The 19681-nt window shown below is 40.4% G+C and overlaps 1 protein-coding gene across 1 annotated transcript in view; it reads left to right on the top strand.

Moving 5' to 3' along the window:
- LOC134949932 (serine-rich adhesin for platelets-like) overlaps nucleotides 1-19681 on the top strand; it is a 91960-nt gene that overhangs the window by 37876 nt on the left and 34403 nt on the right. Inside the window, exon 7 of the mRNA XM_063938618.1 lies at nucleotides 8352-14366. Within this exon, the coding sequence (XP_063794688.1) occupies nucleotides 8352-14366 (6015 nt within the window). The remainder of the gene's footprint in view (nucleotides 1-8351; nucleotides 14367-19681) is intronic.

Raw genomic sequence — 19681 nt, 5'->3', positions numbered from 1 at the left:
CCCTTGATTTAAGGGGTCCCCACTCCTCCAGGGTACCCTGGCCAGGGGTGACTAGTTAGTGATTTAATGCCAGGGCCGCAGGGACCTATATAAAAGTGTCCCCCGGCTGTGGCATTATCTCTCTGACTAGTGGAGCCCGGCGCTGGTTCAAAAAATATGGGGGACCCCTACGCTTTTTGTCCCCCGTATTTTTTGCACCAGGACCAGGCGCAGAGCCCGGTGCTGGTTGATCAAATATGGGGGAACCCCTGTCAATTTTTTCCCCATATTTTTTCAACCAGGACCGGCTCAAAGAGCCAGAGGCTGGTTTTGCTTAGGAGGGGGGACCCCACGCATTTTTTTTCAGGATTTTTAACACTTTTTTTTTTTTTTTTTAAAGTGCACAATGAAGCCCTGCACGGATCTCACAGATCCGGCCGAGATTCATTGTGTTAATGTCGGCAGTGTTTTACTATTCACTCCCGTAAAACACTGGCCGAAATTACCAATTACATCGACATCGGAAAAAACGAAAATGCAGAATACGACAGCATAGTAAATCTGGCGTAAAAAAATCAAAAAGTTGCAAATTCACACATTCGATGTCATTCATGTTTAATCTCCCTCCAAATCGGCACAAATACGAATTTTAGTAAATATACCCCGTAGGGGTATATTTACTAAGCTCCCGATTTTGACCGATTTGGTGTATTTTCTTCAAAGTGTCATCTCGGGAATTTAATAAACTCAAATCTCGGCAGTGATGAGGGTATTCGTATTTTTTTTGAAGTCAAAGAAAAAAAATATGAATGAATACACCATCGGTCAAATACGGCTGTTATTTGATACAACTCGGTTATTTACTAAAAATTCTATTTCACAAACACTGCCGGCAATAGCCAAACACTGCCGTGAAAAAATAAAGGCCCTCATTCCGAGTTGTTCGCTCGGTAAAAATATTCGCATCGCAGCGATTTTCCGCTTAATACGCATGCGCAATGTTCGCACTGCGACTGCGCCAAGTAAATTTGCTATGCACTTAGTAATTTTACTCACGGATTTTTCATCGTTCTGGCGATCGTAATGTGATTGACAGGAAATGGGTGTTACTGGGCGGAAACAGGCCGTTTTATGGGCGTGTGGAAAAAAACACTACCGTTTCCGGAAAAAACGCAGGAGTGGCCGGAGAAACGGAGGAGTGTCTGGGCGAACGCTGGGTGTGTTTGTGACGTCAAACCAGGAACGACAAGCAGTGAAATGATCGCAGATGCCGAGTAAGTCTGGAGCTACTCAGAAACTGCTACGAGGTGTGTAATCGCAATATTGCGAATACATCGTTCGCAATTTTAAGATGCTAAGATTCACTCCCAGTAGGCGGCGGCTTAGCATGACCAAATCTGCTAAAATCCGCTTGCGAGCGAACAACTCGGAATGACCTCCAAAAATCGTTAAAAAAAAGCAGTTTTAAAATAGACCTGCTTTTTTTTACCGTGTTCTGATAGGCATGCACGGATCCGTGAGATCCGTGCATGTTTATCAGTGGGAAGGGGTGGGAAAGTGTAAAAAATTTTATAAAAAAATGCGTGGGGTCCCCTCTCCTAAGCAAAACCAGCCTCGGGCTCTTTGAGCCGGTCCTGGTTGAAAAAATATGGTGAAAAAATTGACACGGGTGCCCCCATATTTTATCAACCAGCACCGGGCTCTGCGCCTGGTCCTGGTGCAAAAAATACGGGGGACAAAAAGCGTAGGGGTCCCCCGTATTTTTTGAACCAGCACCGGGCTCCACTAGTCAGAGAGATAATGCCACAGCCGGCGGACACTGTTATATATGTCCCTGCGGCCGTGGCATTAAATCACTAACTAGTCACCACTGGCCGGGGTACCCTGGAGGAGTGGGGACCCCTTAAATCAAGGGGTCCCCCCCTCCAGCCACCCAAGGGCCAGGGGCGAAGCCGAGGCTGTCCACCCATCCAAGGGCGGCGGATGGGGGGCTGATAGCCTTGTGAAAAAATAAGAATATTGTTTTTTGTAGCAGTACTACAAGTCCCAGCAAGCCTCCCCCACAAGCTGGTACTTGGAGAACCACAAGTACCAGCATGCAGTGGAAAATCGGGCCCACTGGTACCTGTAGTACTACTACAAAAAAAATACCCAACAAATAACAGGACACACACACCGTGAAAGTAAAACTTTATTACATACATGCACACCTACATATAGACTCCACTGGGTACCTGTGAAAATAATTATACTCACATAGTCCAGTGTAGCTTGTGTTCTCTTTATAATCCACGTACTTGGCAAAAAAACAAACCGGAAACCCGAACCACGCACTGAAAGGGGTCCCATGTTTACACATGGGACCCCTTTCCCCGACTGCCGGGACCCCCCCTGACTCCTGTCAAAGAGGGTCCCTTCAGCCAATCAGGGAGCGCCACGTCGTGGCACTCTCCTGATTGGCTGTGCGCTCCTGTAGTGTCAGTTAGACTGCGCACTGAAGATACAATGTAGCGCATGGGCGCTCCATTGTATCCAATGGTGGGAACTTTGCGGTCAGCGGTTGAGGTTACTCGCGGTCAACCGCTGACTGCAAAGTTCCCACCATTGGATACAATGGAGCGCCCATGCGCTACATTGTATCTTCAGTGCGCAGTCTCACTGACACGACAGGAGCGCACAGCCAATCAGGAGAGTGCCACGACGTGGCGCTCCCTGATTGGCTGAAGGGACCCTCTTTGACAGGAGTCAGGGGGGGTCCCGGCAGTCGGGGAAAGGGGTCCCATGTGTAAACATGGGACCCCTTTCAGTGCGTGGTTCGGGTTTCCGGTTTGTTTTTTTGCCAAGTACGTGGATTATAAAGAGAACACAAGCTACACTGGATTATGTGAGTATAATTATTTTCACAGGTACCCCGTGGAGTCTACATGGAGAAGTGGACCGAGCATCGTGTAAACATAGGTAAGTATGTATGTATGTAGGTGTGCATGTATGTAATAAAGTTTTACTTTCACGGTGTGTGTGTCCTGTTTTTTGTTGGGTATTTTTTTGTAGTAGTACTACAAGTACCAGCTTGCGGGGGAGGCTTGCTGGGACTTGTAGTACTGCTACAAAAAACAATATTCTAATTTTTTCACAAGGCTATCAGCCCCCATCCGCCACCCTTGGATGGAGGGGAGAGCCTCGGGCTTCACCCATGGCACTTGGGTGGCTGGAGGGGGGGACCCCTTGATTTAAGGGGTCCCCACTCCTCCAGGGTACCCTGGCCAGTGGTGACTAGTTAGTGATTTAATGCCAGGGCCGCAGGGACCTATATAAAAGTGTCCCCCGGCTGTGGCATTATCTCTCTGACTAGTGGAGCCCGGTGCTGGTTCAAAAAATATGGGGGACCCCTGTCCCCCATATTTTTTGTCCCCCGTATTTTTTGCACCAGGACCAGGCGCAGAGCCCGGTGCTGGTTGATCAAATATGGGGGAACCCCTGTCAATTTTTTTCACATATTTTTTCAACCAGGACCGGCTCAAAGAGCCAGAGGCTGGTTTTGCTTAGGAGGGGGGACCCCACGCAATTTGACAGGAGTCAGGGGGGGTCCCGGCAGTTGGGGAAAGGGGTTCCATGTGTAAACATGGGACCCCTTTCAGTGCGTGGTTTGGGTTTCCGGTTTGTTTTTTTTGCCAAGTACGTGGATTATAAAGAGAACACAAGCTACACTGGATTAAGTGAGTATAATTATTTTCACAGGTACCCCATGGAGTCTACATGGAGAAGTGGACCGAGCATTGTGTGAACATAGGTAAGTATGTATGTATGTAGGTGTGCATGTATGTAATAAAGTTTTACTTTCACGGTGTGTGTGTCCTGTTTTTTGTTGGGTATTTTTTTTGTAGTAGTACTACAGGTACCAGCGGGCCTGTTTTTCCTCCGCATGCTGGTACTTGTGGTTCTCCAAGTACCAGCTTGTGGGGGAGGCTTGCTGGGACTTATAGTACTGCTACAAAAACAATATTCTTATTTTTTCACAAGGCTATCAGCCCCCCATCCTCCGCCCTTGGATGGGGGGGACAGCCTCGGGCTTCACCCCTGGCCCTTGGGTGGCTGGAGGGGGGACCCCTTGATTTAAGGGGTCCCCACTCCTCCAGGGTACCCCGGCCAGGGGTGACTAGTTAGTAATTTAATGCCAGGGCCGCAGGAACCTATATAAAAGTGTCCCCCGGCTGTGGCATTATCTCTCTGACTAGTGGAGCCCGGTGCTGGTTCAAAAAATACGGGGGACCCCTACGCTTTTTGTCCCCCGTATTTTTTGCACCAGGACCAGGCGCAGAGCCCGGTGCTGGTTGATCAAATATGGGGGAACCCCTGTGAATTTTTTTCCCATATTTTTTCAACCAGGACCGGCTCAAAGAGCCCGAGGCTGGTTTTGCTTAGGAGGGGGGACCCCACGCATTTTTTTTAAAGATTTTTAACACTTTTTTTTTTTTTTTTAAAGTGCACAATGAAGCCCTGCACGGATCTCACAGATCCGGCCGAGATTCATTGTGTTAATGTCGGCAGTGTTTTACTATTCACTCCCGTAAAACACTGGCCGAAATTACGAATTACATCGACATCGGAAAAAACGAAAATGCAGAATACGACAGCATGGTAAATTTGGCGTAAAAATTCAAAAAGTTGCAAATTCCCACATTTGATGTCATTCGTGTTTAATCTCCCTCCAAATCGGCACAAATACGAATTTTAGTAAATATACCCCTTAGATTCCTAAATTGGACATCATCTCTGGTATCAACATACTTATTAACTGTCATAGTGCTGAGCCTTGCCGTATCCTACCTGATGTGTCTTTCTCAGCTGCATATCACCCTCAGTCAAATGGGCAGACTGAGGGTCTATTTACTAAGTCTTGGATGGAGATAAAGTGGATGGAGATTAAGTATCAGCCAATCAGCTCCTAACTGCCGTGCCACATCCTGAGTTTGAAAGATTACAGTTGGGAGCTGTTTGGTTGGTACTTTATCTCTGCCCACTTTATCTCCATCCAAGGCTTTAGTAAATTGACCCCTGAGAGAGTTAATGAGGATCTTGAAAAATTCCTGAAGATTTACTTCACTGCGGCTCAAAACAATTGGCTTCATTTATTGTCACAAGCAAAGTTTGCTCATCTACTCCACTATCATGAATCATGTAACGTGTCACCTTTCTTCATTGTAATTGGTATTGTCAGGAATTCCAGTAGGTATCCATGATTTGCACTGACTATTACCAGAGCCAATAATTACCCAGCGTGGTATTACACTAGCGTTAGGATCGTGATTGTGCAGATCCCCAAGTCATGATGTAAGGAGGCAGAGACAAATATAATACTCACAGTAAATATTCTATCACTCTGTCCATTATAACATACACCTTATATACTTCCACCCCCCCCCCCCCATCGATAATACAAAGAATCCACAGGCCCCGTAACACTCTATAACTACTGTCTTTGCAACCGCAAATAGCACTCAGTTATTTGGTCTCCCTCTGCTTCTAGAAATCAATATTAGTTACAGAGTAAGATTAGTGATCTAATAGCTTTTTAAAGTACTGGAGCATAATGAATTAGAATAATAATGGAAACCTTGATTTACATAAAGGGAGTACAATTCTTAGTTACAAAAATAATATAAACAAAAAGGGATACAGATTACATAGACAAACGTGTGTTGTTAGTTCAAAATAAAAAGGAAAAATTTACATGTGGCTTATTCTGGCCAGGAGGCACGGCAGGAAATGCAGGTCTAGCCTTTAACTTAACATTGATCCTACAAGTATGACATACAGTAGAGTAGAGCAAAAGGTTCAAATAACCTTTATCAACTGCCCCGCCCCCCCCCCCCCCCAGCTACCACCACCACCACCACCATAGTGAACAAATCCCTAATGAATGGCTAACCAGTTAAATAACCCAGAGTCCTTGCAGGGACACCCATGTAACTTTTAACTTAAGTACAAATAACTGTACATAATTTCCTCTTTGTAATAGCCACATGAAATCTGGTATATTCCCATGAATCAAATTACTGTAAGCAAGACTGCTCTGGGATGTGGGATTGGTTAGATACCTCATTTCTCCCAAACCATATATTCTAGATGTCCTTAAATCATACCTGACCTTTGTACAACTTCAGATATATTGCTATGATTTTGGAAGCTCTCAGCTATTTTAAGAATATCAAATTTACATCAAAACAAATAAAATATCATGAGGTCTTTGATCCCTGTTTATGTTATGTGCCCTGTTGTTTTGGTACCAAAGAGCATAATAGAGTAATCTTCAGATGTGTCCTCTGTGATAAAATTATGCCACCCCTCCATCCTCTTTCCTCCAGGCTTCCTGAGCATTCTTTAAATCTTAGTGGGGCAGAATTATAACCTAAAATCAAAAGATCATAACTTGCAATAAGCCCTAATATATCCGTAATCTGTATAGGTATGCATTCACAATTTCCTATATCATTTCATTTACAGTCACAGAATTTTGTGTTGCTAACCAGTTTCTGTGCACATTTTTATGGTATTTGTGCACAAGTAAAAAAAAAATAATATTCTTTTTAAGCCCTATAAATGCTACAAACTTTCTGCCAACAGAAAAAGAGGGAAAGTCCCAAAGCTTAATCCTGGTGATAGAGTTTGGTTTTCTACAAGACATCTTCATTTGAAAGTATGATCTATTAAGTTTGCACAATGGTACATTGGACCCTTTAAGATATCCCATGTGATCAGTCTTGTAGCAGTCCATTTGGAGCTGCCCAAGTCACAATAAAAACCCAATTAATTATATATTTCTGTATGGAAGCATCTAGTTTCAAATCAATTCTCTTCTCTTCAGTGTCATCCTCATCCTATCAGTTTTTAAGATCAAGAATATTTTGAGGTAAATAAGACTCTTGAGTCCAAAATCTCTTGTGGAATACTCTATTTTATAATTGACTGGGAAGGCTTTGTTCCTTAAGAATTTTCTGAATATGCTCATGTATCTCATCTTCTTAAACTGCTGCCTGGTCTTCTGTGATGTCTTAGTGCCCTCTAGCAGTAGTCACCAGGAACTGCAGGCAGTATATGCCCGTTGTTCATCTAGCATACTGATGTCATCGTGGCACCAACTGTGTACTGCCCAGCCTATATAATCTCCCCCTGTGCACCATATTATTCCAAATGATCAGGTCTCCAATCTGTGCTCTAGTATTCCTCTGCTCTTTGTTTGATGGAACTCCGGCTTGTTCCTCACTCTGCATCTCTGACTGTGACACCAACCTCGGCTTGTACCTCATTCTGCAACTCTGCTTGTGAACCCAACCTTGGCTTCTGTACCCTTTTTTTGCTCCTCTGCTTGTGACACTGACCTTGGCTCTCCTGACCATCCCCTTAGTCCATTAATTCTTTATTATATCTATACTCCCAAACAGTCACCTCCAGGAGGCAGTAAGAGGGTTGTGACCTGCAGATCCCTGTCAGGTCTTGCTGAAAAATGTGAGGTTCTTTAGACTGCCATAGCCACAGTACCCCTGTTTTGACTGTATCCTATATCTCTGAAGTGTGACATTTACCATTTAATCTGTACTAGAGAGCACAAAAATGTTACTCTTAAGTTAGCTGTGCAATATACTTTTCAAACCTAGATTTACTGTTAGCAGAGCAATCATTATTTGAGTATCTGTAGAATAAATTGAGACCTCTCTCTATTGAGACCAGTTTCTCTATTAGGTACTATTTAATTTGATTTCATTCACTTTTTCACCTTTTTATTAGGTATATGAGTAAAAATGATTTTTTAATAAACCGTTCACCAAATATAGACCAAAGTGTGCACTATAACAATAGAGCTTTTTCCTCTTGCGTCTTTGCACCCCTCTGACAAGTACAAGTACTGTCTCTGTTACTACTGGGAGCCAAACCAACAGAATACAACCACAGACAAATACAGTACATATCCTGATACGCCTTAAGGTTGTTGTTTTTTTTAGATATATGTCTTATTTATACAGATATATTCTACTTATAATCATTCTTTTCTTTCCATTCTATTTGCTAGCCAATTAAATCAACTTTATAGGATGATTCAGGGCCAGCAATGCATTAAACATATATTTATAAAGATATTGCAAATAGTGTAAATACTTTTGGATATTGTTCTGCACATCCAATTTATTTGCAACACTGCATCAGGCCACTAGTCTATACTGTGTCATAAAACCATGTTTTTAGATTACCCAGAATATTTATAACAATTGAGTACATTCATGTTTATAACATCCCTGAAATGTTAATTTCCCAATCTATTATAATTTAGTTTAATCTAAAAAAAATTTATTTTTTTTAAAATTTTATTTTACAAGCCGTAACAGCAACCTCTGAAAAAGACACAACAGCAGCAACTATTGTAAAAGATGCAAGAATATCAACCGGCTTGCCTGCGACAGAGAAATCTAAGCAAACTGAATCTATAACATCAATAGAAGTCACAACAGGAATGTCTGTAGAAGGTACAACAATTACAACACCGGGAAAATCTTTATATTCTACAGTGTTTATGGCTGCTGCAAATCCAGGAACCGTTGCACAAACATCTATAAAAGCCATAGAAACATTGGCGTCTGAACCCTCTATAGAAAATTCAACACCAAATACAGGTACTGCAACAGCAATAACAGCTGCAAAAAGCAAAACACCCATACAATCTACAATAATATCCCTAACACAAAGAGATGCTGGAGTTACAACATTCTCAATAAAATCTATAGTAGCAGCTACAGGAACAGTTCACGATAGTACAGCAGCTTCCGTAGCAGCTATAACATTAACCCCACGAGGAACAATTCCAGCAGGAAGTAAAACAACATCTAAAGATGTTGCAAAAAGTACAATTACAGAAGCTCTAGCAAAAACATCTGTTTCACAGGGTACAATAAAAACATTAGAACCAACTGTAGGTAGTATACAAACATCTACAGATGCTAAGACAATGGGAATAGCAAATTACACTGGAACCATCCCGAATTTAGAAATGTCAACTATATTAACAGAAACACCAGCTGCAGAGGATACAAGAACAACTATATATGCTTCAACACCAGGTGCTGTATCCACATCATCTATAGGAGGTACATCAATAGTAACATCTAGCATAGCATCTGAAGGTAAATCAATATCTACAGCAGCCACAACAAAAGAAAAAGCTGTAGAGAGTGTAACATCAACATCTAGAGATGCCACAGCAGTTTCAACAACCAACACATCTATAGAAGTATCTTTACCAACTACAGATATGAAAATAACAACAACAGCTCAAGAAGTTGTAGTAACAACAACAGTCAAAGAACGTATGACAGTATCTACAATAGGAACAGCTCCCTATAGCACTGCAACACCTATAATCTCCACAGATGGTTCCAAATCAAATACAGAATCTACAACAGATAGAAAACATGCAGAATTGCTAACATCAGAAGCCATAGGCACTACAATGTCAAAAACATCAACAGATTCAGAAAGTGCAACAAATACCCTAACAAGAACTTCAGAAGCTTTATCTGTATCTAAACATGCAACAACATTATCCATCAGAGAAGATGAACCAAGTACATCAATATCTAGTGATGCTATAACAACAAGCATGGTTGCAGATGTTGTAACAGCTACAGAAGTTACAACATCAATAGCAATGGCTTTAAATAGTACAACATCATCTGCAAATGGTCTAAAAATAGGAACAGCAACTAAATCTACAACTAAAACACTAGAAGGTATAACACTTACCGATGCTACAACAACAGGAACAGCTATATCCAGAGAATCAGCTACAAACGTAATGGCAGGAACAGCTTCACAAGGTATAACAGTTATGGATTCTACAATAACAGGAACAGCTTCAGAAGGTATAACAACACTTACTGATACTACGAGAACAGGAACAGCTAAATCCAGAGACTCAACTACAATAGTAATGCCAGGAACAGCTTCAGAAGGTATAACAGTTATGGATACTACAATAACAGGAACAGCTTCAGAAGGTATAACACTTACCGATACTACAACAACAGTAACAGCTATATCCAGAGAATCAGCTACAATAGTAATGCCAGGAACAGCTTCAGAAGGTATAACAGTTATGGATACTACAATAACAGGAACAGCTTCAGAAGGTATAACACTTACCGATACTACAACAACAGTAACAGCTATATCCAGAGAATCAGCTACAATAGTAATGGCAGGAACAGCTTCAGAAGGTATAACAGTTATGGATTCTACTATAACAGGAACAGCTTCAGAAGGTATAACAACACTTACTGATGCTACAACAACAGGAACAGCTAAATCCAGAGAATCAGCTACAATAGTAATGCCAGGAACAGCTTCACAAGGTATAACAGTTATAGATTCTACAATAACAGGAACAGCTTCAGAAGGTATAACAACACTTACTGATACTACGAGAACAGGAACAGCCAAATCCAGAGAATCAACTACAATAGTAATGCCAGGAACAGCTTCAGAAGGTATAACAGTTATGGATACTACAATAGCAGGAACAGCTTCAGAAGGTATAACAACACTTACTGATACTACGAGAATAGGAACAGCTAAATCCAAAGAATCAGCTACAATACTAATGTCAGGAACAGCTTCAGAAGGTATAACAGTTATGGATACTGCAATAACAGGAACATCTTCAGAAGGTATAACAACACTTACTGATGCTACAACAACAGGAACAGCTAAATCCAGAGAATCAACTACAATAGTAATGCCAGGAACAGCTTCAGAAGGTATAACAGTTATGGATACTACAATAACAGGAATAGCTTCAGAAGGTATAACAAAACTTACTGACACTACAACAACAGGAACAGCTAAATCCAAAGAATCAGCTACAATACTAATGTCAGGAACAGCTTCAGAAGGTATAACAGTTATGGATACTGCAATAACAGGAACATCTTCAGAAGGTATAACAACACTTACTGATGCTACAACAACAGGAACAGCTAAATCCAGAGAATCAGCTACAATAGTCATGCCAGGAACAGCTTCAGAAGGTATAACAGTTATGGATACTACAATAACAGGAACAGCTTCAGAAGGTATAACAGTTATGGATACTACAATAACAGGAACAGCTTCAGAAGGTATAACAACACTTACTGATGCTACAACAACAGGAACAGCTAAATCCAGAGAATCAGCTACAATACTAATGTCAGGAACAGCTTCAGAAGGTATAACAGTTATGGATGCTTTAATAACAGGACCAGCTTCCGATGGTATAACAATACATACTGAAGCTACAACAACAGGAACAGCTAAATACAGAGAATCAACTATAATAGAAATGCCAGGAACAGCTTCAGAAGGTATAACAGTTACAGATGCTTTAATAACAGGAACCGCTTCAGAGGGTATAACAATACATACTGAAGCTACAACAACAGGAACAACTACAGAAGCTGTAAGGACATTGGCTGAAACTACAAAAATGTCATCAAGAGTAAGAGGGACAACTATTGATAAAACAAAAGAAGAATTTACAACAATAGGAATTACGGGAACATCTGGAGATATCACAGCGTTATCTGACAACACTACAAAAACAACAACTAATATAGAAGCTAAAGCAGCTTCTTCAGATAGTTTGTTGGTAACATCTATGACCTTTACAAAAGATTCACCTACAGTGTTTACAGATTCTACAACAAAAACAGCAACAACCCAAACAGTTGCACAAAGTTCACCTATAGGTGCAACAACAATCGTAAAGGAAGTATCTACAGGAATTGAAAGTTCAACCACTACAGGTATAACAACATCACTACCTACAACAACAGCTGCACAAGTCACAACAATATATCCAGATATCACAGGAACTTCAACCACAGAAACAGAAGCTACTTTAGCCACTTCAAAGCATAGTGCAACAGCAGTAACTGTGGAATCAGCATCAGCCAGCACAGTTAAAGACATTACATCAACATTTGCAGAAATAATTCCCACAGAGACTGAAACTACAACTGAAATATCAACAATTTCAGAAACTACAAACCCATCAGATTCACCTCTAGTAGACGTTGTGCATACAATTGCTCCAACAATAGGTGTAACCACATCAAGTATGAGAATTGTGGAATCATCTACCATGTCATCAACAGAATCTACATTGCATAAAGAAGGTACGACGGCTTCAACTACAATGGCAATGGCAACAGAAATAGCAACACTACCACTGACTTCACAATTAACAACAGAAAGTAAAATTGTAACTACAGAAAATGTCACTGTACCAATTCCAAGTACAGAATTAAGTGCTATTATCACACTGTCAAGAGAAACACAAGAGAACAATACATCACATACTGGAAATACAAGAGGGCCAAGTTTACCCACTATAGAAGTAGAAATTACAACTACACCAAGTATGATTACAACAATGGGATCTGTTCCTGGTTTAACTGGTATAGATAATATTGCTCTTCTAACAGCAAAAACAGTTGCATCAACTAGAAGCATAGCAGAAACAACCAAAGATTCAACTGTGCAACTCACTGCCACTACAGCAAAGTCTACAACACTGATTGGTACCGGGATGTTCACAGAGCATAAGATCTTAGCAACATGGAATACAGGTACATCATTTGTAGGAGGAATTACTGAAATAACATACACACCTAAAGATGCTAGAATATCACCAGTAATAGACAGTTCAATGTCAACCAGATTGTATACGGAAACATTAACAGAAAGAACAAGACCAGCTGTAAATACTGCAACAATAGAAAACAATACAAATGTAAAAACAACAAGTTTCAACTTAGAAAAATCTGCAACTACAAAAGCAACAACTGAGTTAACCAGTGAAAATATAAACAAAACATTTTCAAAGAGTATAAAAACATCAGCCCAAATATCTACTACCGAATCCAAACCTGTTGAAACACCAGCACAAAAGTTAATTTCCACAAATGTTAAACCTCTTACTGAACTTAAGGTCACATCAACTAGAGAAACCATACCAGTTTTAACTACATCACTTACAGGAGTGACAGAAATCACAACTGTAGGAGAAACAAAAAATTCAACAATGGCAAATACAGTAGAGTCTGCAACTACAGCAAAGACAAATGCAAGTATAACCATGGGAGCAGTAATTGCAACATCTCTTGCATCAAATTTGGGAGCAGCAAAGTATGCAACTGCAGCAATGAAAAAGGCAAGCACAACCATGGGAGCTATAATTGCAGCATCTCTTACATCAAATATGGGAGCAGCAAAGTCTGCAACTACAGCAATGAAAAAAACAAGCACAACCATGGGAGCTATAATTGCAGCATCTCATGCATCAAATTTGGGAGCAGCAAAAGACAGTACAACAAAAGTCACAGAAAACACATCTACTGCTGTAATTACCAAGGATACAACAAGATCATTTATAGCAACAAGTTTACAAGGTACAAAAGAGTTCACTAGAAGCACAGCAACTGTAAAACCCATAACAACAATACTTCCAAAGTTACCAACATCTGATATTAATATCGATCTGCTGACAATTAACTCTACAAAAGCGGGAGTGACAACGGATGTTACAGCATCAACACTTGCCACAGCAAGGACAATAAACACAGCTGTAATATCTGCATTCCCTACAGAGATGGCAACTACTAAAAATATGGAGATTAAAAAAATAGTGACAACTTTAAAAGCTGCAACGGCAGTAAACACAACCAGTATAGGTGCATTAACTACAGAATTAACATCAGCTGTAACTAAGGAAACACAAAAAGAAGTTGCTACAAAAGCTATGTCAGGCCCAACTTCAATTATAGGTTTATTGCCGTTGCAGACTGTATCAGCCATACTTTATACTGCAGAAGCAAGCACAATGGGAACTACAGTGACTGAACATGCTAAACAAACAACTGCAGAAGTTACAATGAGGCCAAGTACAACAAATAAATCTGTGATTGCCAGGGATATTCCAACCTATCTCTCAACTACTAAATCATCTACTGAAAAGACTACAAAATCCACAAATGTATCAACAATAACTACATTAACAAGCCTAAAAAGTAACAAAACTATTACTACAACAAAAGAAAGTCATATCAATGTAACAATGGGGACTATTGATACAAAAAGATCAATAAATACTACAGAAAGCAGACTGACTGTTAGAGAACCGACTGGAGGATATAGGACCAGTGGAGTAACACCAAACACAAAAGAAATTGGAACAACCACCAAGAAATATATTACAGTTACTGAAAACAGAACAACTCCTTACAGAAAGACACATTTTACAACCAACACAACTGCAATCAGTAAAACAATGCAAACATCAAGTATAACAAGACCACCAGGTAAAGTTTTACTTCTTGTATAATGTGATAATAGCCTCACTCTATTTCTAAGCTCATTGCAAAGCATCTTGCTTAGAGGGATTGTCCATCCAAAACTGATAAAGGTCTCAAGGTGAGATGTATCAAAGTTTGTATAGAGATAGTAACGAGACATAAAGTACCAACTAATGAGCTCCAAACTGTCATTTTTCAAACACATCTTGTAAAATGGCAACTACAGTAGAAGCTAATTGGCTAGTGCTTTATCTAAGCGTTGATGTGGTTTTTTTGTGTGCATTCAATGTGCATACAATCTTGCGATTTATCGCATACCCCTTGCAACCAGAAATTGGGTGACCAGAAATGGGTGGAGGGGAGTGTCCAGGAAGTGAGCTAAATACCTCGCAGATCGCACATCGCAGTGCGATAAATCGAATGTGGTAAAAACAGCATGCGATCACACGTGCGATCCGATAAATATTAAGTGCAGCAAGTAAGATCTTGAGATGCGAGATTCGACCGGCATGCCCGCGCATCGCGTCGCATGGTACATAAGATGTGCATACAATCATGCGATTTATCTCACAGATGCGGTCGAAATCGTAGAATTGTACCAGACATCTCACAAGTGTATGGGCACCATAAGTTTAAGAAGTAGTCCTTGGGAATGTTTAATTGCAGTGTATGATTGGCTGGAATCACACTAAAGCAGTAATTGTATTAGGTTTCTTGTTGGTATGCAAGAAACCTAATACAATTACTGCTTTAGTGTGATTCCAGCAAAGCAGATCCCCCTGATATAGGGGACGCTAAATTACTGTGTTCCTTCCTCCTAACAGATGTTGAGAGAGAGGAGTTTTGTATTAAAACTCATTGAATTCTTAAATGATTGAAAGACAATAATCTGGTGAATTAAATGCCTTCTGGTGACACCACTGCCTGACTATAAAGCTGAAGGTGTTCGATAACCCATATAGGCAACAATTTAATCAATTTTTTTGCTAATTTTTATATCATAAACTGATTGCAATGAAGGGGACCAATTAAAAGGATATCCCCTTGGGAATAAACCTTTCTCAAGATATTATTTATGGACAGGTCTACCCGGGTAGTTGTACTACTACGCTTAAATATTTTTCACCAAGGCTAATAATTATTATTATTTATTAAGTATCTTTTCTCCTGGGTTACTAACTATGAGAGTAATTTGTAACTACGCAGGAATATTAAGGTAAACTATTTCTTTTAGTCACACTATCTTAATTAAATAATTAAAAGTTAAGTTTTACTGTCTAATAACGTTTACAAGAGTGCCCAGCACAGAGTGTTTCTTTCTTCTCTTTTTTTGTTCATGTATTTCTACTGACCAACACTTTATTATCACACAAAGTGAAAATTACGAGTATGGTCGGTAACAGACTATCATCCATTATAGGTCTTAGTCTGATACGATAACCTGTGGCGGAACTATACAATTTGTGTCTATTTTTATAGTATGCAAATTCTAAATGTTACATCAATGCTGATTGGTTGCAATGGGCAACTTCTCCACTGACTCACTTCTCCACTTTTATCACTGTTTAGTACATGTTCCCCTAAGTATGATGTTTATGAAGATGGGCAAAACATGCCTAATACATGCACTGCTAATGTGGTGATAATTGGGAAATAGTTGTCATTCTCGGACAGAGGAGGATTGGGTTCAGGAGGGGGAGAGAGGGAAGGAACATCAGGAGAAGCATCTGCTGCAGGTGTTCTGCAGGGTTACTCTTAAAAGAATGATCATGCCTGAATAGCCTTTCTGATTGTGAGTAAGAGGTTCAAGATAACTCATAGAAATTAATTTTTGGCTATGAGTGTAAGGGGTAAATTAACGAAAGCTTTTAAACAGATAATTAGTGATGTTGCCAAGAGCAACCAATCAGATTGTGCCTATCATTTTCTGTCTATCAACATCTGATTGGTTGTTATGGGCATCATCACCAATTCTCTGTTTTAGCAGTTTCAGTACATTTACCCCTACATCTCTAGCCCTACATTTCCTACACTTCCTATCTCTCCTCTCTTCTTTCTCCTACAAGTGACAATAAAAACAGATTTTACCATGTGTTTGGAGGAAACTCTTAGATATAAATCTATTTGCTATAAAAAATGAAGTATGTATATATATATATATATATATATAAAATGTAGGAGAGGTCCGGCACTCACATAACCAAGGTAACTTGATCCGGTGCCAGCATAAAAGTATTGTTGTTGTTTCACCCAGGATGCGGCCCTCAAGATACATTCACAGCATAGAAAAAAACGGCAGCAAACCTTATTGTGAACGTTTCAGTTTAATCAACTGTTTTCAAGATCATAAATACAAAAGTGCAAGCTTACCTTAATATACTCAACATCATCACCATGTGAGTAGCTGCAGCTGCGCTGCCACAGTTCCGTCAATGTCCGATGACATCACCATGCCTCCGTCGCGATGGGTGACGTCATTACGCCGCACACCATGTGACCATCACCAAGCAACCGTTGCCAAGCAACCATATACATAACAGTACTTATGGTGATCTGTATAAAATAACAGATTGGTCTAGTATACAGGACACAGAAGCAAACACTTCTATACAGACATTACGCTCATGGAAACAGAATGGCATAGCAGAGAACAATCAGAACAAACAAGCCCCCCTACATAGCTACTTAATATTCTTAATATCTGAACATGTTGTTAACACAATAACGGACAGGATATTTATAATATAGCAAGATGTACAAAAATGAAATATATCATATCGCCTTGGTAATTCATACATACAATAAGAATTCAAATCTAATACTATCATAGTACTATATATATCGCACCAATATTCAAATCAGCAACAATCATGATGCTACAGTATACATATCACACCAATGCTAGCAACGCGCATCAAGAGGGACCTCGAGTCTGCAGGTGGCAGTATATGTGTGAATTTCTAGCATCCCATAAAATACAAGTAAATGAAATTGACTCATTAAGGCCCTGGGGAACAGTATCCGGTCAGATAGTCGACAATGTTAAGGTCGACACTCATTAGGTCGACCACTAATGGTCGACATTTCTTTTTTTGGAACCTTTCATACTTTACAATCCATGTGGACTACGATTGCGAACGGTAACCTGGCGAGCGAAGTGAGCCATGCGAGGGGATGCGGTGCACTAATTGGGGTTCCCCGTCACTTTACGCAGAAAACGACACCAAAAAAGTACAAAAACTCATGATGACCTTTTTATGTGTCGACCATTTTTCATGTGTTGACCATTAGTCCATGTCGACCATGTCAATGTCAACCAATAGTGGTCGACCTAATGAGTGTTGACCTTAACATTGTCGACTATTCATACCGGAACCCCGGGGAACAATTACATCTAATTTGGAAATCCAGTAGGTTTCCCTACGTAAAAGTGCCTTGTTACGATCACCCCCTCGGTTGTTCAAGGGAACCTGATCAATCATCCTATCTTAAGGATGCCAACGGATGTTTTTTCTCTTGAAAGTGTCTTGCGACCGGTTGGTCGCTAGACCCACAAGCTAATGCCAGGCGTATCACATGGCGATGACTGGCCATCCTTTCTTTGAACTTAGTTTGTGTTTTACCAATATAGGAAAGCCCACAATGCCACAGAAGTTGGTACACAACAAAGTTGCTATTGCATGTGAGATGATATTTAATTTTGATAGGTTTACCCGTATGAGGGTGATTGAAAGTGTCATCAGCAATCATAAACCCACAAGTCACACAACCACACCTGAAACATCGAGGTTTTTTTATTCATTCAAAAATTATTTCTCCTGGGTAAAACCTAGTTAATCCAATATCCGTCTCTGAAGTAATCAATGGCCATAATTTGTTTGAAATTGAGCGAACTGCTGGTGACGCTTTGGTATATTGGGACACCCACAGTAATTTCTTACTTATTCTATCCCTAGGTTTACGCTTAAGTAACTCACATCTATCAATGGCTAGCACGCGTTTCTTAGTGTCCAACAGATGTTGTTTGCTATATCCTCTCATGCTGAACTTCTCTATCATGGAGTCAAGTTGGCATATAGGGGGTCATTCCGAGTTGTTCGCTCATTGCCAATTTTCGCAACGGAGCGATTAAGGCAAAAATGCGCATGCGCATGGTACGCAGCGCGCATGCGCTAAGTATTTTAGCACAAAACTTAGTAGATTTACTCATGACAGAACGAAGATTTTTCATCGTTGAAGTGATCGGAGTGTGATTGACAGGAAGTGGGTGTTTCTGGGTGGAAACTGGCCGTTTTCAGGGTGTGTGCGGAAAAACGCAAGCGTGCCAGGATAAAACGCAGGAGTGGCTGGAGAAACGGGGGAGTGGCTGGCCGAACGCAGGGCGTGTTTGTGACGTCAAACCAGAAACGAAACGGGCTGAGGTGATCGCAGTGTAGGAGTAGGTCTGGAGCTACTCAGAAACTGCAGGGAATTATTTAGTAGCAGTTCTGCTAATCTTTCGTTCGCTATTCTGCTAAGCTAAGATACACTCCCAGAGGGCGGTGGCCTAGCGTGTGCAATGCTGCTAAAAGCAGCTAGCGAGCGAACAACTCGGAATGACCCCCATAGTTCTATCAAGATCACTATTTAGTCTATGAACCCGAAGCATTTGAGAGTATGGCAAACCAAGCTTAAGTCCCCGTGGATGACAACTCCTATAGTCATAGAAGGAATTTCTATCGGTGGCCTTTGTAAATAATGTAGTCATAAGTAGTCCCACAGAAGAAATAGTGTTTAATTTGTCTTCACATATTCTATCTCCAAGTGAAATCAGTATCCTTCGGAAAGGCTTATCGTTTATCCCATCCAACACTCATGATGAGTTTAGATGGCAAATTGATAAATTTAATCTACATCGTCAGTAGAAGAACAGTAATTCATCAAGTAATGCAGCAGGAAATTTTCCACCTCAACTGTCCCAATATACCAAAGCTTCACCAGCAGTTCGCTCAATTTCAAACAAATTATGTCCATTGATTACTTCAGATCCTGACATTGGATTAACTGACACCTCATTAATGCCTTGTTACTCAAGGGGAAGAAATTTTTCTGTTGCAGATGGCCAAACAACACGTTTTTGATAAGAATCTGACTAGATGCCTTACTGCACCTATTGTACACACAAAAATGTGGTGCCTAAGTGTGAGATTTATTAAAACTTGGAGAGATATAGGCAAGGATGTAATGGGACCCAACAACGACAAAATGTCCGATGTTTGTGGCATTTTGCAAAGCCAGCTAATCCACAAACCAGATTTTTCGGACGCTGTCAGCTCTAAAGT

Source organism: Pseudophryne corroboree, chromosome 8, assembly GCF_028390025.1.
Source record: "Pseudophryne corroboree isolate aPseCor3 chromosome 8, aPseCor3.hap2, whole genome shotgun sequence".
In the NCBI taxonomy this organism is placed as follows: Eukaryota; Metazoa; Chordata; class Amphibia; order Anura; family Myobatrachidae; genus Pseudophryne; species Pseudophryne corroboree.
The sequence above is the reverse complement of the archived record's forward strand: the minus strand, read 5'-3'. Positions and strand labels throughout refer to the sequence as shown.